General features: G+C 38.2%; 1 protein-coding gene across 2 annotated transcripts; it reads left to right on the top strand.

Annotated features, from left to right (window-relative positions):
• The first annotated feature begins 244 nt into the window (after nucleotides 1-244).
• Nucleotides 245-21,651, top strand: PTGES3 (prostaglandin E synthase 3). Of its 2 annotated transcripts, XM_027542258.1 has the most exons (8): nucleotides 245-591; nucleotides 15,388-15,501; nucleotides 15,649-15,718; nucleotides 16,270-16,368; nucleotides 17,835-17,924; nucleotides 19,310-19,372; nucleotides 20,235-20,259; nucleotides 20,491-21,651. In XM_027542258.1, coding segments are annotated over exons 1-8 (483 nt in total). In that variant the 5' UTR covers nucleotides 245-589; the 3' UTR covers nucleotides 20,511-21,651. The 2 variants fall into 2 exon arrangements, with proteins under 2 accessions (XP_027398059.1, XP_027398060.1); XM_027542259.1 differs by lacking the exon at nucleotides 19,310-19,372 and having other exon boundaries at nucleotides 250-591.
• Nucleotides 21,652-23,582: the final 1,931 nt, after the last annotated feature.

The raw sequence follows: 23,582 nt of genomic DNA, 5'->3' as shown, positions 1-23,582 counted from the left end.
CGGCCTTTCTCCCGCGGTCAACGCGGCCGTTTTTCTGGGAGAGAGTCCGAGGCGCGTGGCGCGGCGGTTAGACTGCCAACGGTTTTCCACCGCTAGGGTGGAGCGCGGGAGGAGCGGCGGGAACCAGTCCGGCCAGAGGCTGCGGACGTAGGGCGGAGCCAGCGCCGGGAAGGATCGCGAAGGAGCTGGGAGGCCCCGCCCTTTCCGTAGATATCTCTAGAAAGCCGCGCAGGACCCCGAAAACAAAGAGTGCGCACGCGCGGCGGCTAGGCCCGGGCATTTTGCTGCGTCACCAGCCGCCGCCCGGCCTCACCACCCCTCGCTCGCACGCACGCACGTTCATTCTCCGTCCTCGCGCCCCTTTTCCTACACTTTCCTCTTCTCTCCGACCGGAGGAGTCGCTCTCCCCGCGCGGTGCATTCTGGGGAGCCAGGTCGAGCCCGCCGCCGCCGTCGCTTGAGGAAAGCGAGAAGAGGCCGCGACTGGGGAGAAGACGCCGGAGTCGCCACCGGAGAGGAGTCGCCTGCCCAGGAGCTGCCGCCGGAGAGGCCCGCCAACCCGTTCGCCCGTCCCCCTGCCCCGTTTCACGATGTGAGTGCGATACCCCGCCGAGAGAAGGTCGTCCGGGAGGGAGGCCGAGGCCGCGCGGGGGGCTGCCGGGAAGCCGTCCCTTCCCCTCCCCCTCTTTCGGCACCCTCGGCTTTCGTCCTCGGTGGAAATCGTTCTTGCCTGGGGGTGGGAGGTTCATTATCCTAGTTCCGGTTACCGTTGGCTGGTGGAGGACATTTTTCCTCCGATGTCCGCTTTCCCCACCTCTAAACTGGCCTTTGGCTTGCTTGTGCCGGAAATCCCACTTACCCCCCATCGGCCGGGCGGGCCGCTCCTAACTCTCGGTAACTTAGCCGTAGGCCTTAATCTCCCGTGAGCTTTTGACCACGCGGGCGCCCTGGAGGCGTGGACCCTCGTGGGCCTCTGCTCCGCTCCAGGGGCAGTTTGCCCCTGTCGCTCTGTGATGCTGGGACTAGGCCCGGGGCCAAGTGCACCTGCGGTGGGTGCTACCACGAGGCTGCTGGAGCTCGTCGTAGAGCACCACGCGGCCCTCCCCCGCGAGCGACAGGTACTTCTAGGCGACTGGAGGGAGGCCATACCTTCTTCGCAACTTAATTTCCCTCTCGGGTGTCGTGATTGCTTGAGTATGGTCTTTCCAGACTTCCTCCTGACTCCAGTCTCGCTAAGGGAGTGAAGGTTGCCAAAACTCAATCGTGTCCCTGGCAGCGAGGAATTACCATTGAGCGGGGAGTTCTGCACGTGTTGGAGTCGAGAAATACTTGTGGACATTTTCTGTGTTCTATGTTAAACTTTAGGCGAGCTTTCGTTATCCTAGCTTAATTTAAGGATGAAACAGGTATGTCACTACTTTGGCTCAAATTTGTTTATGTGAGGTGACTAGATACTTTAGAAATTTTATGATACAGGGAAACCTTGATGATTTTAACCAAATGAGAATTCTTGGCACCGCCACTTTCAGCCTGTAAATTTTTCTCAGGGAAAGCTTTACCTTTTCAGATGTGAGAGTTTTTTGGCACTAAATGCTTCCTAAAAATTGCATATGGAGAGCAATTGAGGGCAACAGTTTTTATTCCTGGAAAAAATAATGCACTTTCAAGGGTTTTCTTAATAATGATTTTGAGGTGAGTATAGTTAGACATCTAAATGGATATGGAAAAAAACACCAGAGCTAGTTAACGATGGAAAATAAGCCTTGAGAAGAACGCGTGTATTATTGTAAATGTTAGAATTTGAAAGGATTCCTCCACCCCCAAAAGTATATAATAGATTTTAATCTACGTAGTTTGTGCTTTTACTCTTAAGAAATCCGTATTCCAGATAATGTACAAGGATTGTCAATTTTTAAAACTGTGAGAACATGAATCCTCACGTAAGGCATTACCAACTTTTAATAGGTTAAATGTAGCCAAGCAAATCTTTTCACGAAGAAATAGTACGTTGAATATGGTTTGAAATAGAAGCACTCTGGGAGGTCACATGAAATAGTTAAATAGGTAAGAGATATTAAGTATTTGTATTATAAATAAAGAACTCGGGAAAAGTGTAACAATCACTATTTCTAAAAGCAGTCTGTCTATAGTTAAGAATGCTACTTTCAAAATGAGTGTTTTGAAGAGTCCAGGTAAATCTCATTCGTTGTAAGATAACTCCATATATACCCTCTAGCAAGTTCTCTAGGAGATCTTATTAATGACTGAATGAATTTACAAGATGAGTATTATGAGTCAGTTACTTGAGTTGGAAACGACTTTTTAGTAAGAGTCCTAGGAAGAATCTTGGCTGATGAGGGTTCATTTTGTTGATGTCTGCTGGAAACATTGTTTTAGTTGTGGAGAAAGACGTTTTTGCCGGACATCTCAAGGGTTTAGGGTCTGCTTTTTATCACTTCTTAGCTCTTCAGTCGTCATTCCCTAGATAAATTTCTTTCAAGTTTTTAAACTTTTGTCTAGTAGTTTATATAGAAGTGAAGTCGCTCAGTCGTGTCCGACTCTCGGACTGTAGCCTACCAGGATTCTCCAGAACGGGAGTGGGTTGCTCTTTCCTTCTCCAAGGGATCTTCCCGACCCAGAGATCGAATCCAAGTCTCCCGCGTTGTAGGCAGACGCTTTACCGTCTGAGCCACCAGGGAAGTCATTCTCCTACCTTAGAGAATGCTGAAATTGAGGACCTCTCCTCTGTTTAAGACCCACACAAATCCCCCGCAGAGGGTGCTACTTTACTTTTTCTTTTTTAAGCTATTGTAGTTGGTTTTAAGTTGAACCTGTTAAGAGATGGCGTAAAATGTTTAGATTTGAGCTATTTGAAGTCATTCTTTCCAGTGTCTTTTACTTAAATTGTTACACTGTCCAGAAACTTACTGTTACTATTGTTACCGTTGGTTAACATCGTACTTACTTTGCCATCATTCAGCTTTGTAAGATTATTCCCAAAATAAAATCCATCTGTTTTCAATCTCCAAAACAAATGGTAATAATGACCATACAGCATATGGTTAATGTCTATAAGCTAAGAGTAACTGATGATGGCTTTTGTTCAGTGTTGATTTCCTAACCACTGTAACCTGGCAACTGGATTTTCTTTTCGTTTTTTTTTTTTCTGTGTTTGCACTAGAAGGCAGTAGAAGCAAAGTGACAGGTGACTTGAGTGCAGACCAGTATGTATTGTTAAGATTTTCCTGTTGAATTGTGTTTAAAGATCTTCTAGAAGCTGTATCATTGTGGAGTCATAGGTGGTTAGTGATAATTGCATCCCAGGAAAAAATACCTTTGTAATATCAACTGTTTAGAATCAGTCTAGTTCTGAAACACTAAATTGAAAATTGCTGTATCTAGTGTATTTTAAAGTGTTATTATTTGCTGTGTAGATTGGCAGTGATAGATTTTACATTTACAAGCTGACTTCCCCAGAACACCTTTGAACTTCTGGTTTTCCAGGAAGATGCCAATTCACCTGTGTTCTATTCCAGAGCCAAATAAAACGTTTTTTTTGTGGATTGTCTATGCAATAGTTGATCTTCTCATGTACCCATAGTTGATTGCTAGAAAGGGTTTATGTCAGGGCTCTTTCCACCTCACTATGCTTAATTGTCTTTGTTTACTGAAAGGATGTAAGTCACAGAGGTGTTTTTTTAAATTTTGAGTATTATTACAAGGTTTAGTTCTTCAACTATGATTTGAACCTAGAATTTCTGACAGAAATTTTTTTTCCCCTACCTTATGAAAAGGGAGAATAATTGTCCAAGTGGTCCTTGTATTTCCAATAAGGAAATGGCAACCCACTCCATTATTCTTGCCTGGAGAATCCCATGGACAGAGGAGCCTGCTGGGCTACAGTCCATGGGGTCGCAAAGAGTCGGACACGACTGAGCGACTTCACGATCACTAAACATGTCTGTAGCTCAGTTTTATTATCTAATATAACTGCTTCTATTAAAACCTTGCCACTTCCTGAGATATGAGGCTCTGAAATCTGTAATGGACGCAATGAGAGAGTGACCCTGCTTCAGTTTTATTTATATGAAGGAAAATTAAACATTGTACCTGGTTTGACAATGTTAAAAGGGTATGTGCACAAAAGTGGGAAAGTCATAGAGTTGCTTGGAAGTAAGGCACTAAGTTGGGGCGGGAATAGTGTATTTAAGAACATATTCACTTTTATATTTTAAAGTAGTAATTACCAAAGAAAGGAACTAGCACAAAGGTTCATTGACCCCTTGGTGTCTTGGTAGTGTTTCTGTTTTTGTTGTTAACTGTTCTGGGTTGGTTAGTTTTTTAATGGTGCTGCTAGACAGCCAAATGGCGTAACCTAGCAGTTCTATTTATTAGGTAGTTGGATCCAAACAACTTAAATGCTTTGTCCTAACAACCTCCTAACTCTTTGGAAAACTAATACACATAAATTGCAAGAAAAATGTAGTTTCTTGAATAACTATGGTTATTAATGGAAGGTGTCTGCTTTTTGGGCACTCTATCACTTGTTATACCTTGAAATCAGATTGGATACTTCCATCTCAATTCCGCATTGATTTTTTTGTTTGTTTGTGTTTGGTTTGTTGTGTTATTTTGTTAGTTTTAAATTAGAACAGCCTCCAGAAATCCAGCTTTGCAAAGATGAAACTTAGTGGAGAAGAAGGATATAGTGCAATAATCTACTGTTGAAACTGAGCTGCTTGGTATCTTGACTGAAGCTGAGTATCGCTGAATTCCTTTTAAATTTGAAATCTCCTGTGACAGCTCTGTAAATTCTCCCATAGAGCTGTGATCCACCTTGGCACCCAGTTTGGAAATCATTGGACTTACATGTATATTCAGATCACTTTTCCAGAAAGTTTTACATAGTAGTGCAACTGACATACAGAAGATCTGAAAATATGAGAAGGATATCTGGGTTTCTGTGAGCAAAGAATATGTGAAAGAGAGTTTGGTTTTAGATGTTTACAGGCAGGACTTTTGATAATACTTAACTAACTGGAACTGCTTTTTTTATTTTTTAGCAGAATATTCATGTTTCCATATCATTCCTCACTTGATACAAACTGAAATAGATTACCAGTTTCTTTTTTTGTAAATGATAGGCCAGTTTCCAGACTTAAAGTGTCAGTTATTCTGAACTTCTGTGACATCGTTTTTAAACTTTTTTTCTGTTTTCTCCTTAAAAAAAAATTTTTTTTCCTTTAAAAATTTTTTTTATTTTTAATGTTTGTTTATTTGTTTGGCTGTGCCTGGTCTTAGTTCCAGCATGTGGGATCTAGTTGCCTGATCAGGGATGATAGAACCTGGGCCCCTTTGATTGGGAGCGTGGAGTCTTAGCCTCTGGACCACAGGGAAGTCCCTATAATTTTTCTAGATGTTTAAAAATAGTCTAGGTATATTAAAAATGAGTGATTCTAGTCTTTAAGAAGCTTTCCATTTACTAGAAATGTTTAGTTTATCCTCTAAACATAGAGTATATTTACTCCATTAAGTTCTACTTTAAAAAAATTTTAGTCTTCTGATTACTATTGTTGTATCTTAGAATTCAAAGTGATCTTTTAATTCAAACATCATGTTCCATTAAAAATGAACTCATAGAGGACTGTCATTACTTCTGAATAAAGTATGTGAGGCTGTATGTCATAATGTATCTTACAGTTAAATACACAGATGAGTTACCTTTCAAAGTGCTACCCAACACAAGTATCTTATGGTGTATCACATATTTATGCTTTAAGAAAGATAAACCATAACTAGTAATGGATCTGAACCATCTACACCCATGTTTCATAGAAGACTTTTGGGCTAAATGTCATCCAACTTGAATGTGAGTTTCTTAAAGGCACAGGATTTTATCTCTGGACAGTTGTATCTAGACAGTTCCTGGTATTGTGCTCAATAAATACTTGTTTATTGAATAATATTCAAATTCTAGTCAGAATGGCTGCGATCCAAAAGTCTACAAATAATAAATGCTGGAGAGGGTGTGGAGAAAAGGGAACCCTCTTACACTGTTGGTGGGAATGCAAACTAGTACAGCCACTATGGAGAACAGTGTGGAGATTCCTTAAAAAACTGGAAATAGAACTGCTTTATGATCCAGCAATCCCACTGCTGGGCATACACACTGAGGAAACCAGAAGGGAAAGAGACACGTGTACCCCAATGTTCATCGCAGCACTGTTTATAATAGCCAGGACATGGAAGCAACCTAGATGTCCATCAGCAGATGAATGGATAAGAAAGCTGTGGTACATATACACAATGGAGTATTACTCAGCCATTCAAAAGAATACATTTGAATCAGTTCTAATGAGGTGGATGAAACTGGAGCCTATTATACAGAGTGAAGTAAGCCAGAAGGAAAAACATAAATACAGTATACTAACGCATATATATGGAATTTAGAAAGATGGTAACAATAACCTGGTGTACAAGACAGCAAAAGAGACTGATGTATGGAACAGTCTTATGGACTCTGTGGGAGAGGGAGAGGGTAGGAAGTTTTGGGAGAGTGACATTGAAACATGTAGAATATTATGTAAGAAACGAGTTGCCAGTCCAGGTTCGATGCGCGATACTGGATGCTTGGGGCTGGTGCACTGGGACGACCCAGAGGGATGGTGTGGGGAGGGAGGAGGGAGGAGGGTTCAGGATGGGGAACACATGTATGCCTGTGGCGGATTCATTTTGATATTTGGCAAAACTAATACAATTATGTAAAGTTTAAAAATAAAATTTAAAAAAAAATAAAATAAATCTCTTAGCTGTAAGGCTTGACTATGAGGTTCTTGACAGTGAAGGTTGGGACTAACTCAGATCTTCTACAGCTGGTCCTGTGTTCTGCTATATCACATCTTTGGTCAAATTCAGCTATATATCATATAGATTGAAAAGTAGATTGCTGGTCAGTAGTTGAAAGGTAAAGTTGGTGAGAGTCATCTATAGCTTTAGATTCTGTTAACTGAGACTTTGCTGTATTTGGGGAAATCTGGAAAAGAAGTACCACCAAATGAGTATATATCCTCAAATTACATTTGACTTGTTTGTGAGCCCTTTATTAGGGAAATGTTTATTTTGGGAATATTTATTAGTTATAATTTGATCAGACTGATCTTTCTCTTAATTAATTGAGTGGTATTACCATAGATTCTCTTTTAAGAGATTCTGCCCTTTTCTTCTCCCCTCCAATTTTTTTTTACATCCAAAGAAATTGGCCTTTCGGTAAAAAAGTAATACTTTAACTTTTTATGCTTGATTAATTTCTATATGTGCCCATCAGTTGAAGATAAAACCTAATACATTTTTTAATTTCTTATTTATTTTTATCTGTGCTGGGTCTTTGTTGCTGCATGGGTTTTTGTCTAGTTGCTACCAGTGGGAGGGTTGCTACCTAGTTGCAGTGCCCGAGGTTTTCCTTGCAGTGGCTTCACTTGTTGGGGAGCTTGGGCTCTAGGACACGTGGGCTTCATTAGTGGCACAAGGGCTCAGTAGTTGCGACTCTCAAGCTCTGGAGCACAGACTCAATAGAGTCTGCACAGGCTTAGTTGCTCTGTGGCACATGGGATCTTCCCAGACCAGGGATCGAACCCATTGGCAGGCAGATTCTTTACCACTGAGCCACAAGGGAAGCCCAGATTTATCTTTTCAAAATGTACTTACTACTTTGGCTGTGCCAGGTTTCAGTTGTGGCCACTTTGTGTCTTCAGTTTTCGTTGTGGCATGCAGGATCTTTAGTTGAGATGTGCGGTATCTAGTTCCCTGACTGGGAATTGAACCTGGGTCCCCTGCATTGGGAGCATGGACCACCAGGGAAGTCCCAAAACACATTTAACAATATTTGTTTTATCACAAAGATTCTTGTCATTTAGCATGTGCTCATATCACATTTTTCAAGCCCTTTAAGTACTTTTACAAAAGTAGAACATTTTTTGTTTTGTTTTTTGGCCAATCTGTACCGCATGCAGGATCCTGACCAAGGAAAGAACCCATGACCCCTGCATTGGGAAAATGGCATCTTAACCACTGGACCACTAGGGGAAGTCAGTGGTGCGTCCATTTTTTTTAAAGGGAGAAGTGCCCTTGCCTCAGAGCTCAGTGGTAAGAATTCGCCTGCAATGCAGGAGATGTGAGTTCTATCTCTAGGTTGGGAAGATCTTCTGAAGTAGAAAATGGCAACCCACTCTGATATTCTTGAATGGAAAATCATGAACAGAGGAGCCTGGTGGGCTGCAGTCTGTGGGGTTGCTAAAAAGTCTAGACATGATTGAGCAGCTAAGCAACATATGAATACTTAACAGCTGATTCATGTTGTAAGATAGAAACCAACACACCATTGTAAAGAATCATTCTCCAATTTAAAATAAGGAGAGAAGTGCTTATTGTTTTCATACAAACCATAGTTAAGATGCACCAGATTCTAGTATGTTAAAAGTAGTATTTGGGAACAAATGTGGTTTCCACTCTGTCATTCATTCTAAGACAAACTAAGAAATTTTAGTCAAAACTACAGAGGAGAATTTTAGGTAATGCAAATTTTAATTGCTCGAATTGACATAGCCCTAAATATTGAACTTGAAAATACTTGTCAGAAGAACTTGGAATGTCCCACTTCAGGGATTTTGGGTGGTGTTGTAATTAGTGACTTATTCACATAATGTATAGAGAGATGAAAAAAGTTTTGCATCTATGTTAGTATTAAAAAATGGATTAACAGACCTGAACGGTAGTGCGGGATTTTGCCAGGGTTTGTATAAGACTAGAGATAAATCCAACATAATTTAGATGGTAGAGTTTAAAATCAGCCTTTCTCTGGGTTAATAGGAAAAAGGGTGATGTGATATGATCCTCACAGAAGACAAAAAGGAATTTCATAAACACTTGGTTTGCCTTTCAAGTGAGTGAGTATGTGTGTCTGTTACTATTTAGGTTAAGGGTAGGATTTCCTCTCGTATTTTCTGATGGTTTAGATCGGGGTCACTTGGTAACTATTAGACTTTACAGGCCATAAGCATGAGTATCCCTGTCTCACATTCTTATTTTTGGAACTCTTAAATATTACAAAAGTTAGAACTTCCCTGGTGGCACAGTGGATAAGAATCCACCTGCCAGTGCAGGGGACATAGGTTCAGTCCCTGGTCCAGGAAGAATCCACATGCTGTGGAACAACTAAGCCTGTGCACCACAACTGCTGAGCCCATGCTCTGCAACAAAGAGTAGTCTCGCTCACCACAACTAGAGAAAGCCTGCACAAAGCAATGAAGACCCAGCACAACCAAAAATAAATAATAATTTATTCACATATATATGCATATGTATATATACATACACCAAATGGCTCCTGGGCCAACCTCTGATTTGGATCATTTGAGTTTGCTTGTATTATCTGGTAAATGATCGTATTAGTTTGTTAGGGCTGCCATAGCAAAGTACTAGAGGATGTGTGATTTAAACAGTAAAAATTTTTTCCTTACAATTCCGGAGGGTGGTTAGTTCAAGATCAAGGCGTCAGAAAGGTTGGTTTCTTTTGAAGCCTCTGCTGGGCTTGCAAATGGCCTTGATCTGTCTTCACAGGGTCTTCCCTTAAATGGTTCTAATCTTTTGTAAAAAATTAATTTATTTTTAAAATTAATTTTATTGAAGTACAGTGCGGTGTTTGTTTCTGCTGTACAGCACAGTGAATCAGTTACGTATACATATATCCTCTCTTTAGATTTCCTTTCCATTTAGGTCACCACAGTTCCCTGTGCTATTCAAAAGGTTCTCATTAGTTGTCAGTTTTATATATAGTAGTGTGTATATGTCAGTCCTAATCTCTCACTTCTTCCCACTCTTCCCTTCCCTGCTTGGTAACCATAAATTTGTTCTCTACATCTGACTCTCTCTGTGTTGTAAATAAGTTCTTGTGTACCATTTTTCTAGATTCCATATATAAGCGATATTATATGATACTTGTCTTTCTCTTTCTGACTTCCCTCTGTATGACAAACTCTAGGTCCATTCATGTCTCTACAAATGGTGTTATTCATTCCTTTCTACAACTGAGAGTAATATTTCATTGTATATACCTATCATATTTTCTTCACCCGTTCCTCTATGTATGGACATTTAGGTTGCTTCATTGTAGCTATTCTGATCTCTTATAAGGACATGAGTCATACTGCATTATGGCCCACTCTAAGACCTCATTTTATGTTAAAGACCCCGTCTCCAAATACAGTCACATGAGGTTTAGGACTTAACATAGGAATTTGGGGGTTTAGGACTTAAGCATAGGAATTTGGGACACAATTCAGGCCATAACAATGATGTAAATCTAGATTACTGAATGTGAATTCAAGGAAAGAAGAAAGATCCTCCCAGATTCCATTGTCCTTGATATGAACAGAAACCGAAGAGTTTATGCACTTGGTTTTTGATAGAGCCGCCAGGTCACCAGTGGTGCTCCTCCTCCATTACTATAGGTTCTTAATGCATAACTCCACTTGAAGAAGGTACTGCTAAGTCACTTCAGTCATGTCCAACTCTGTGACCCCATAGACGCAGCCCAACAGGCTCCCCCATCCCTGGGATTTTCCAGGCAAGAACACAGGAGTGGGTTGCCATTTCCTTCTCCAATGCATGAAAGTGAAAAGTGAAAGTGAAGTCGCTCAGTCCGACTCTTAGCAACTTCATGGACTGCAGCCTACCAGGCTCCTCTGTCCATGGGATTTTCCAGGCAAGAGTACTGGAGTGGGGTTCCATTGCCTTCTCCGTGAAGAAGGTAAACACTCTACTTTAACATGGTAAACGGTGCTGTTAACTATTTCAGATTACGTTGTTCAATTGGCTGGAAAAGCGTGTTTACCAGTATTGAAATAGCCATTGGTAAACATGCTGGGAGAAGAATTCTCGTTAATCAGGTTAATTCAACATTGTAAGTCAACTTGGGCCAATAAAAATTCATTTTTTTTAAAAAATCTGGGTATTTGTTTTTAGCGATACTACTCCCCCCTCACCCCCCAAAACAGGAAAGAGAGAATACTACAATGAATTCTTCAGAAACCCATTATTCAGTCTCAACCTTTATCAGTACAGGGTTATTCTTATTTTATCTACCCCCCTCCCTTTTCCCCAGTGGATTTTATATTGAAGAAAATCCCAGACATGTTCCTTTAAATAAGGAATATCTGCAGTTTAGGTACCTTTGACAACAGGCAATTCTGTTTACCAAAACAACGATTACTAAAACTTGAGAATAAGTGACAATTGGACAATAAATCCTAGACACATTTTCTGGGCTGTAGCTATTGCAGTCTTTGTTGTTTTGTGTCTTAATTGAATGGAAAAGATTGATTTTTCTTTTTAAATAACACAGTTTCACAATTAGACTATGTTGCTCTAAAGAAACAAACCATTCTGTGTCAAAACCATTTAATATCATTTTTCTAAAGTGTGAAAATAATAAACCCATCTACCCATAGCAGTTTGAACGTTTAGCAGGTCATTGCCACGTAGCTTTCTCTCTCCTCCTTTCCTTTCCTTAATTAATTTAAAGCAAGCCTCACGTACTTCTCTTTTAATCGAGTGGAGTTTTTTTTTTTCCTTTTGTAAAGCAGTGCCTTTCACACCTAACAAAACGAGCTTTCACGTTTTCTAATACTCTGTCCATATCTAGGACAGGTTTCCGTGGTTTTGGGAATCTTTTTTATATTCAGTTTGAATTGAGATGCATACCAGATTTACAAATTGTGCTTGTTCAATAGTTCTTAGGTCTCTTTTAATCTAGAACAGTTAGGTTCTAGATTGGAATGAATCATGTTGATCAAATCAGAAGGTAAATGTCTGGTTGTCCCACTTTTGGTGATGCTGAGATCATAAATTCTTTATCTGCTCTTCATCTAATCATTACTCATGGTCCTATTTATTGATGAATACTGCCAAATCAGTATAAAAATTGAAAAATGGTGATTTTATTTTATTTTTTGTTTTTGCTCCTCACGTTTTATTCCATACCAGAGCTAGAATTCTGTAAGGAAGCTTCCTTCAGGAAATGGTCCTATTCAGGTATCATGAATAAAGATTCATAAAGGGGACTTCCCTGGTGGTCCAGTGGTAAAGAATCTCTGCCAATGCAGAGGACGTAGGTTCTATTGCTGATCTGGAAAGAGTCCACATGCCACAGGGCAGCTAAGCTTGTGTGTCAGAACTGCTGAGCCTGCATTCCACTAGAGCCAGAAGTGGAGCCTGCACACCCTAGAACTTGCACTCTGCAACAAGAGAAGTCTGAGCACTGCAACTAGAGAAAGCCTGAGAGCAACAGTGAAGACCCAGTGCAGCCAAAAATAAAATGTAAATGGATAAACAAAATTTAAACATTCATAAAGGGAAAACAGGATAGATGCCTGTTCTTTCTTCTTAGTTGCCTTTTTGTAAAGAATTGGAGCTGTATCTCATCTTCTGGTGATCTAGAATTGTGGATAGTTTTTTAATATAAATTTGGAGTATTTATAGTCAGTGTATTTGGATCAATTTGCAATCATTCTTTCAAATTGTCACTGGCCAAGGAGAGAAACTTTTTTTGCCTCCAGTGGGCAAAACATTGTTTTTATTTTTATTTATTTAAATTTTGGCTGTGCTGGGTCTTCGTTGTAGCATGTGGCCTCTTTGCTGTATGCAGGCTTCTTATTGGCAGAGCCCTGGGCTCAGTAATTGCAGTTAGTGGGCTTAGTTTCCCTGAGTCATATGGGATCTTAGTTTTCCAGCCAGGGCTCAACCCAAGTCCCCTTCAAAGGGAGATTCTCAACCACTGGATCATAGAGAAGTTCCAACATAATATTGACCAAAGAGGTATTAATTTGTTTAATTGTTTAGTTCCTAAGTCATGTTTGACTCTTCGGACCACCATGGATTGTAGCCTGCCAGGCTCTGTCCATGGGATTTCCCAGGCAAGAATACTAAAGTGGGTTGTCAATTCCCTATTCAGGGCATCTTCCTAGCCCTGGGATCGAACCTGTGTCTCCTGCATTGGCAGGCAGGTTCGTTACCACTGAGCCATCTGGGAAGCCCAAACATTTGTTACCCAAACATTATTGACCAGAGATGTTAAATATTCACTTATATAACAAATTTCCAGCCACTGGTGTTTTTGCAAAAATTCCCTAGGCAATAATGAGTTAACAAGTACTAAATATTTTCCTTTAAAGAGCAAACATGGGGGGAATTCCTTCTCAGTCCAGGGATTAGGACTGCTGGTGCTTTCATTGTTGGAGGCCCATTTGATCTCTGGTTGGGAAACTAAGATCCCACAAGCTGCATAGAAAAGGCCAAACATATTACCACATATTGAGAAAGCTGTTTTGCCAAGGAAATGAACTAGAGGTAATGTGTGGCCTATTGGAACCTATTAATAAACTCCTAAATCATTTATTTTATGTACATTGACATGGTAACATTAGAAGTTGTGATTTTTATTTTTTTTAGTCCACAGAAGTTTGGTTCTTTTTCAAAGTGAAGTCGCTTAGTCGTGTCCGACTGTTTGCAACCCCACGGACTGTAGTCTACCAGGATTCTTCGTCCGTGGGATTTTCCAGGCAAGAGTACTGGAGTGGGTTGCCATTGTCTTCTCCAGGGGGTCTTCCTGACCCAGGGATCGAACCTAGGTCTCCCACCTTGTAGGCAGACGCTTTACTGTCAGACCCACCAGGGAAGTCATAGACATTTTTCAAAGACGTTTTTAAATCCCACCCCAGTCTGCCAGTAGATGCCTAAAGAAATGATTTGTTGGTATTTCGGCTTTGGAAATCGCTCTTTATAATTTTTTTTTTTTTAATATTTATTTGCCTGTGCTGGGTCTTAGTTGTGGCATGTGGGCTCCCTAGTTGCGGCTTGTGGAATCTAGTTCCCTGACCAGGGATCGGACCTGATCTCCTGCATGGGGAGCTTGGAGTCTCAGCCAGTGGACCACCAGGGAAGTCCCACCATTTATAACTTTTAATTTCAGAGCTGATACCAGTGTTCCAGAGTAGTGTGTGGCAACTAGTTTAACCATTACACAAGTGTAACCATTGTGTAAAAATATTAATGAGCTGTGGCTGTAACATTTTAGAACTTGAAACGGTTACACCTTAGGATTGGGAATTTTGGAAGCAAACAATTCGTTTGTGTTGAGTTGATTAATGAGTACTGTTTGACAATATAACTAATTTGTTTAAAAGTTCTGATTTGAAGTTTTGGGTTTATAGAAAAGTTTAAAAAATACAAATAATTCCTGTAACTTTGATTTTTAGGTGATCAAAGTGGGACATACTTATTGTTAAAAAGTAATTGCACCCAAAATGCAAAATAAATGGTTTTTTAAATAATTGTAACAGTTGAGATTGATATGGCTCTATTTCCTTTCTTTTCTCTTTCTGGCTCATGCTTTAGAGGCAAGTGCTGTTAATCTACCTGTTCTTCGTGTGCGCATGCCTGTGTGTGTGTGTGTGTGTGAGAATTCTTGGAATTTTATGAGTGTGTATTTATCGAAGTAACCTGTCTTGGTCTTGAAGATAACAAAGAAAAATTTTATTTATCACATGTAATCTTGTGTGTGTGTGCACTCAGTATTGTCTGACTCTCTGTGACCCCATGGACTGTAGCCCACCAGGATTCTCTGTCCATGGGATTTTCCAGGCAGGAATACCGATTAGGTTGCCATTTCCTGTTTTAGGGGATCGTCCCTACCAAGGGATCAAACTCATGTCTCTTGCATCTCCTGCATTGGCAGGTGGATTCTTCACCATTAGCACCACCTGGGAAGCGCTTATAATCTTTACTGCCTGTTAATTAACCATATTTGACTGTATTTGCTTCTAGCAGATTTTTAGCTACATTCTAAAACATAATTTTTGATGGATGAGTAGAGCTTTAGGCAGAACTTTGAAATACTGTTATTTCTCATACTTCTAAAAAATTCCTCCCCCAGTGTCTTGAATTGTAAGTAGAAATGTTGCATACTGTATTTCATATGACAATGGATTAGTTCTTTTAAATCATGTGAAGTTGAATTTTTAAGAGCAGGGCTATAAAGAAGTAGCACACAAATTTTAACAGGGCTACCTAAATGGTTAACTCCATTGAACATTTTGGTCTTACGTTTTAAAATCCCTTCCTATGAGGGAACGGTATCATTGCATTTTAACCTGAAATGCACCTGTTAGGGGAAAAACATATTAATAGTTCACATTTGAAATTGTAATATACTCCCTCAAAATAATGCTCTGATGGAGAATAGAAGTATGTTACTTATATGCTAAATTTCGGAGGTTATGTAAATACCCACTTAGTGAACTTCAGCTTAACTTTGTCTAATTTTATCTCATTATAGGCAACCTGCTTCTGCAAAGTGGTACGATCGGAGGGACTATGTCTTCATTGAATTTTGTGTTGAAGACAGTAAAGATGTTAATGTAAATTTTGAAAAATCGAAACTTACATTCAGGTAAATTACCATTTTTATATCATTGGATGAAATACTTGTTTCAGACAGCTTGAATAGCTTTGGTTTGCTTGTTTTGTGTTTTCTCTGAAGTTATTACTAATCTTTACCTCTTTGAAGAAACTCATTTTCCCCCTTTTTTTTGTACAGTTGTCTTGGAGGAAGTGATAATTTTAAACATTTAAATGAAATTGATCTTTTTCACTGTATTGATCCAAATGTAAGTAGTTTTGAAACTTTAATCCCGAAAAAAATTTAAATTTAAATTGTGAGGAAATGGACATAATTTAAATACTCATTTTAGAGATAAATAATAATTCTTAACAGTTCAGAGGCTAAAATATAATTGTATGGTTTGCATTGTTTTCCATCTTGTAACTGCTTCTTTGCATATTATTTTTGTTGTTATCAATGTTTGGACTCAGGACAGTACTGTATTTTTTAACCTTTTTAAAATTGCAGTGTAGTTAATATAAGGATGGTACTCTTGATGCTTGTCTTATTTAAGCATAGATGTAGCTAAGTATGTCCTATGCTTACACCATGTTTACTAATTTTTTTTAAACTTTTTATGCTATTCACCTTGTTCAGGGGAGGCAAAGAAAATGATATTTTTGCTATTGGATAGCTTATGAAATCTTCAGTAGCCTAGGGGATGTTTCAGGGTGTAGGGAAAGAAATAAGGAGGAAAGAAATGACAACAAGCAACTTTGTATCCTATACTGATACTAGAGAGTTATAACAGTATGAAAACACTTATTTTTGTTATAGGATTCCAAGCATAAAAGAACAGACAGATCGATTTTATGTTGTTTACGAAAAGGAGAATCTGGCCAGTCATGGCCAAGGTTAACAAAAGAAAGGGCAAAGGTAGGTTTCTTTTCCTTGTTTTGAAAGTTAGGTATTTTTAAATAATTAAAGATAAGTGACATCAAACTCAAAAGTTTCTGCCCAGCAAAGAAAATCACTAAGATGAAAAGACAACCTACTTAATGGGAAAATATATTTACAAATCATGTATCTGATAAAAGGTTAATATCTAATGTATATGAGGAACTCCTACAATTCGGCAACAACAATCCAGTTAAAAAAGGGGCAGACATCTGCTATACTCCAATATAAAATAAAAATTAAACAACAGAGGAACAGGTAGAGCAGTTCCCTGGTGACCTAGTGATTAGGATTCCAGGCTTTCATTGCCTTGGCCCAGGTTCATCACTAATTATTAGAGAAATGCAAATTAAAACCACAATGAGATATCATCTTCTGTTAGAATGGCTGATGTCAAGAAGGCCAATAAGAAATGCTGTTGTTGCGATTATAAACTGGTTTAGCCACTATGGAAAATAGTATGGAGATTCTCAAAAAATTAATAAGAGTAGAACTACCATATGATCTAGGCATTCCAGTTCTGGGTATTTATCTGAAGAATATGAAAACACTACCTGGAAAAAATGTGTGCCATCTCTATTCATTGCAGCAGTATTTAAAATAACCAAAATATGGAAGCAGCCAAAATATCCATTGATGAATGAATGATAAACCGGTGTGTGTGTGTCTGTTCAGTGGATTAGTAGTTAGCCATTTTAAAAGAATGAAATCTTGCCATTTGCAGCAACATGGATGGACCTTGAGGGTAATAAGTAAAATGAGTCAGAAGGAAAAAGACAAACCTAATTTTAAAAAATACAACAAAACTAAAAGACACATACAGAGAACAGATTGATGATTACCAGCAGGGGAGGGGGAGTTGAAGGGGTAGGTAAGGGGTACAAGGAGTCAATTTTATAGTGACAGACAATAAGTGGACTTGGAAGGTAATCACTTTGTACTTGGAGATGTTGAGTGACAATGTTATACCCCTGGAACTGGTATTTTTAAAAATTGGTATGAGGAATCATAGTGTGTTTATTTCATGGCGTATTACTATTAAGGCCCTGTGTTCTATACGCTTTTCTCTACTTTGAAATGTATTAGTGTCAATACCGAGGGTGGTCAGAATAAGGTCAGTCACTAATTGATGCAGGCTCTTTTGCACTCAAGAGAAAGACTTAAAGGTATAAATTACTCAAATATCAGATGAGAGTATATCATGGTGGCATTTAAAAAATAGTAAGTTAATTATCTGAATTTGAATAGTTTCTATTAGTGAATTTTTTTAAAAAGGTTTCTGACAACTGAGACTTCATGAAACTATATTTACTAATATATATTGCATTTAACTTCTGATTTTTCTAGTCTATTCTTTTTTTGTGCTGATTCCATGCCTTGCTAGTGAGTATGAACCCCATAATTCAATAATCTAATCAGAGGGTGATATTTGTATTGATCTATAGCTTAATTGGCTTAGTGTGGACTTTAATAATTGGAAAGACTGGGAAGATGATTCCGATGAAGACATGTCTAATTTTGATCGTTTCTCTGAGGTAAGTTCTTTTAAATGCATTCTTCCACCTCCCTCTCAGTACACTTATTTCTAGTCAGTTTAATTTGGTTTTAAAGGCCTAGTGATATGTAAGGACCTGCATTACTTTAGTTTCAAGACTGGTTTTTTATGAGTTTATAAAAACTAGTATCAAGTTCTAAAGTTGATGTGTAAGGGAAAAAAATAAACTCTATGGTCAGTACAACACAGCTAATTTTTACTGTTTCTTTGGGGGGGGGGGAAAGAGTTAAAAAGTAAGTACCCAATTTCATGTATGCAGTTTCTTATTTACACATCTCTCACATGGCTCTGGTACCTTGATTTCAAAGGAGAGAAGGGAGAAATGATATTCATTGTCCTAAACTGTGCTACTCCTTACCTGTAGTAATTGGTCCCACCATTTACCCAGATGTGCACGTCACAACTTTTACCAATCTCCTAAGTAAACTCTTAAATGTATTCAGTTCTGCATCTGTTGCCATTGCATCTTGACATCTAGTATTGCACTTGGAGCCTTCTCAGTATTTTTCCTGCTCAAAGAAACTTAACCAGTATTTAATGTCTTCAGATGTAGGAAAACTCTTCACTAGTTACTCATATTATTTGAGAGTAGATGCTTAGGATTTTTATACTGAAAGGTTTTTGAGTCAGTATCTTTTTAAGACCCCTTCGAACTCTGAAGTTCAGGTAAGCATGTGTTTTTGAAGTTTCTTTTTTTTTTTTGAAGTTTCATATGAATTATTTAGTCTGCTTATTTATACCTCTTTACGTAATGCAGTTCTTATTATTGGGCCCAGTTTATTTTAAGTATGTAAGAGTATTTTACACAGCCTATATGTTTTCTTTCAAGGATTATGTTTATTTTCTGTTTTCAACTTAGTTACTGTTGTTTAGCTGAATTCAGTATTCAGGCCTTTTATACAAACTAATAAGCCCAAAGGACTTTTTTTTTTAAGTTACCATTGATTCTTCACAATATTTAAAACTACAATGAGAATACCATAATACACACGCCACTTAGTTGAACATACAAAACTTTACAACTAAAAATAATCCCATTTTTAGTCACCAGAGGTACCTGCTATTCAGGATTATGGTATTTAGTTTCTGCATCATACATATGTATCTTGTTGGCTGAATTTTAAAAATTTCACTTTTCTTCAATGAGAACTTACTCTTAACTTCCTACTATAGTTTCAGGATTTTATGTAATTACATAAAATCTACTTTTTCCAGAAAGGAAAGTACCTAACTAATCTATAGTTGAATTTTTTTTTAATTGGTGGAAATCTATGGCAGAGCTAAGGTTTATTCTGGAGTGTGCAACCTAATAATTAGGGCTTAATTTAACATCATTTTTAAAACTAATTTTTACACTTCGAATAGATGATGAACAACATGGGTGGTGATGAGGATGTAGATTTACCAGAAGTAGATGGAGCAGATGATGTAAGTCTATAAATTCTTTTCTATGTTTAATAAAATAGTAAGAAACAATGTATTTACAGGTTGTTTTATATAAATCAAGACTGCTTTTTTTTTTTGCCATTGGTTGGTTTTTTTCCTAAAAAATACTACAAGGAAAACCAATTCTTTTAGAAGTGTTCATTTTAGAGGGATGGATACTTACTAGGAAACAGGTGTCCCATGGATCATTATTAAAGGGACCAGATTTATAGTTCAGAATAATTATTGTACAGAGACATATGCCTTATTCAATTAACAGTTTAGGGAATATTTTGACAAAGTTAAACAGGTTTTAACAGCAGAATGGTCAGAGAGACATATAGTATACAGATGGATGTTGTGAATCTGTAAGGAGGATATAATGGTCCACTCTTCTCAACATTTTCCCACCTGGCATTCTGTTAACATCTTTAAGAAAGTTTTTCGATCTAGTTTGGAAAATATTTATTTAAATAGTTCAACAGTTAGGATTAGAGTTCATGGTCTTGTGTCATTCCAGTGGTCTTCATATTGAGCCATTTTTTTTTCTCTTGCATTAAATGCCAAGAGAGAAACCAATTTATAGAAAAATTCATTTTGATTAGTAGAAAGGAATTCAAAGGATGGGCTCAATTCCCTCCAAAAGGCACACATCTTATAGGAAGATATATCCTCAGCTGTACATACTGTTCATCTTAAATAAACCTGTTTTTAAGTCCATTGATAAGTTCATGAGATTAATGTAACCACATGTCTCTGCTACTTTGGTCAAAAGTATCGTGCTTCAACTTTAAGGCAGACTGTTCAGTTAGCAGAGAAACATTTTATCACAATTTGGTTGAAATTTTTATTTCTCTTTCTGCAGGATTCACAAGACAGTGATGATGAAAGTAAGTATCTTTGTAAAAATAGATCTACACAGAGACATTTCACATCAAAAACCAAATTCTCAAAATAGAGAAGTTACTTGTTTAAAATTCTTAGATCCGTGATTATGGAAGATATGTGATTATTTCTTTATGGCCTCTTAACAAATAGCTAAAGCAAAAATTTGAATGATTCAAAGTTGTTGGGTTATTATCCTCTTGTAATTTATACTTATCTTTAAAAATTCTTTTCAGAAATGCCAGATCTGGAGTAAGGAATGTTGTCATCGCTGGATTTTGAGAAAGAAAAATAACTTCTCTGCAAGATTTCGTAATTGAGAGAATTCCTGAGTTGATAGCTCTAAAGGCAGATGCTGTATTTGCCTCCTTTAACCCATTTTTCAACCTGTTTGTTTTTTTTAAGGCTTCACTAAGGGTTGATATGTACCATTGTATGGGGCAGTTTTAAGTCAGCTAAGGCAATAACCTTGTGCATGAACATTTCCCAGATTTCCATGATGCTGTTGAGGTCCTAAGCAATTGACACAGCAGTTGTGATAAATAAAAATCTCACCTAAGTCTCCTTTACTCATAACTTAGATACTGACATGATAGGAAGCTCTCTGGCTTAGGGAAAGTAACTAAATTTTAGATTTTAGAACATGGACTCAAAGTGGCTGAAAGAATTGGTTGATACTTTAAACTGGTAACATGTTATTCCTCTGGCATATCCTTCAGGATTGTTCCACTAAAGTTTTATTTTTCAAAAAATTTACTTCACATTATTGTATGTAAGTGATCACTTGTCAGTGTTCCAGATGTATCTTAGCTAAAACTAGTGAATGCCCTAACTTAGATGGTTTTGAAGCCTGTACATTTGGTATTGTTTGACCCTTAAACTTTTACATCTCTTAGCATGGAGGACGAAGAAAGGCTGTACATTGTTGCTTGAGAGTCTGTACATTTAGACCAAATTTGTATTTGCACTGTCAGTATGGCAAATGAGTGGAAAAAAATGTTAATACACTATTGGATTTTTTTATTCCTTTTTTTTTTTTTTGGATTCAGCTTGTACCTGGGCTGAAAACCTCAATTTATGTTCATGACAGTGAGGATTTTTTTTTAATGTCTACATTCTTTCTAATAAACTGTTGGAAGACTTCTTGGCTATCCTTTCAAGTGTCTGGTTTACTGTAATTTCATGTATTGCCATTTACTGGAATGGAGTTTTTATTTTTACTTGAGGAAGAATTTGGGAATATTCCTCTGGGGGAAACAAAGGCTTGCTATAATGTCACAGAAAACCTTTTAAAAGTGGATCTGTAATAGAAAATTGTAGATGCACTTTGCAACAGTTGGAAAAGAAAGTGTTGTGATTTGATTGAAATAAAACTAAATGTGTTGTCCTCCTCTAAATCTTTGAGCTTTCGCATTTTGGCACTTTTTATTCCTTCCAGCTTCTGTGTATTTGTCATAGCATAGAAATGCTTCATATTTCAGCACTTTCTCATGTCAGACACTAAGGACCTTTGTTACAGGCAGTGTTAAAGTGCTGGGGGCAGGGAATACAAAGATAAATCCTTTAGGTAACTGTATACTCGGGGAGCACATATCACAAGCTAAGCCTTGGGACAAATAGTGAAAAGAAACTTGGGAAATGGCAAATGTAGTAATAGGTATGGATAGAGTATTGTGGGGATTTAGAAGGAAAAACACAACCTTTTTTCTTTCCTTGTTAAGTATATAATTGTTCCAAATGATACTCAAAGCCATTTTCTTGAAATGGTACAAATAGAAAATCTTACTACTTAGAAAATCTTACTACTTAGAGACTGGGCAATCAACTCTTTTGTTACATTGGTCTTAGGAGACTGCAATTTTTCTTCAAAGCCTTAGTTTTTTCCACATTAGGTATATTTGGACTTCTGTCCTTCTAGAAGGTCTCCTTTCTCTGGAGCATGCCAGAGGTATCAGTATGATTAATAATATACTGCTTCATAGAAAAACTTTAAATTTTCAAAAAAAAAAAACCCTCTAGTTATATTCTCGCAAAGAATTCTTTCTGTATGTTCTGGAAGTTAGAGTCATTAATGATTTATTGACTTAATGCCAGCCATTGGGCTACAGCATTAAAATATAGCATGATGGATTTCTAATTTCATCCTATTAAGATTTTTTCAAACCTGCTTTGTACTCAAATAGTATAGTGGGATTTCAGTAATCCTTATTGCTGTCAGGTATGAAGGCCTCTCAGTGGTATCTGACCCCTCTTTAAGTTAGAAGGATATCATGCCAAAAGGTGAATTCACAGGCCAAAACTTAAGGACTATTTGGCCTTGCATTGCAAATCTGAACCGTGGCTACTTTTGCCTTAAAAGAGTCACTGGGGAGAGGATCATTTGGTGAATTTAAGCTTGGATGAGGGAGATGGCATCTCTTTATTACCATTTGGCTATTGTGACATGTGATAAAGATGGCTCTCTTCAACTTCCTGAACTGTGAAGTTAACTTTCTTCAAGGAAGAAAGGAAAGTGATTAGTTGCTACAGCTTATGTTTTATTTAGCCATTCAGTTCTGTGCAGGTTTTTTTTTCTATTTAGCAGGAGTTCTTTTGACGTGTGATAATGAACTTCACGTGTATGTGAATATCAGCTGCTGTTCCCCTTCGCTCTCCCAGTATTGTACTACCCTTGAGAACATAAAGGCTGGGGAGGATAGGGTAGACAGGTTTGTGTAAGGCCTACTCTTAACTCCCAAATTATTTTACTCTGATAGGCTTCCATACTTGATGATAGTCGGTAATCTCTTCAGGAACAGTGAAGGATGTATGTCACCACTAAGTATCCCACCCTGAGGACAGCCACCTGCTAAAGTGAAAACAAAATGTCAATTGCTTACAGCTTTTAGTGTCAGCCTGGATAATTTCATTGTTGATGTGAAGAACCTATCCAGACCTCTAGCTCAAATTTCTTTGCCTCAAGTCCAGTGACCTTGACTTCTCTACTTAGCAGCCCATTCCCATATCTCGTGATCACAGGTTTAGGAGGGATTGCTGTAAAGCTGTTTTCAGTACAATTAACAGCCTCTTGAGTTTACCTCCCTCCCTCAACCATATTTTTGTATTCTCACAAGTTTCATCTTGAAGCTCTAGTTCCTGTCCTGTACCTGTAGCCCTGTAGCTATAGACCCACTTCGGGTCTATGTGGATTCAGAAGTCCCAACTGGAAGATACGCCTTAGGATAGTAGGTGCATGTGGGGCCCAGAAAATTGCAATTTGATACTTAGACATGTGTGACCCCAGTGGTCCAGTGGCTAAAACACCATGCTTTGGATACACGGGGGGCAG

This window comes from Bos indicus x Bos taurus, chromosome 5 (assembly GCF_003369695.1).
Source record: "Bos indicus x Bos taurus breed Angus x Brahman F1 hybrid chromosome 5, Bos_hybrid_MaternalHap_v2.0, whole genome shotgun sequence".
In the NCBI taxonomy this organism is placed as follows: domain Eukaryota; kingdom Metazoa; phylum Chordata; class Mammalia; order Artiodactyla; family Bovidae; genus Bos; species Bos indicus x Bos taurus.
The sequence above is the reverse complement of the archived record's forward strand: the minus strand, read 5'-3'. Positions and strand labels throughout refer to the sequence as shown.

Bases quoted from the DNA above. Each gene is read 5' to 3' on its own strand.
- PTGES3 (XM_027542258.1), top strand. The intron at 15,502-15,648 runs GTAAATTACCAT...TTTTTTGTACAG, and splicing joins AAATCGAAACTTACATTCAG to TTGTCTTGGAGGAAGTGATA. The intron at 17,925-19,309 runs GTAAGTTCTTTT...CACTTCGAATAG, and splicing joins ATTTTGATCGTTTCTCTGAG to ATGATGAACAACATGGGTGG.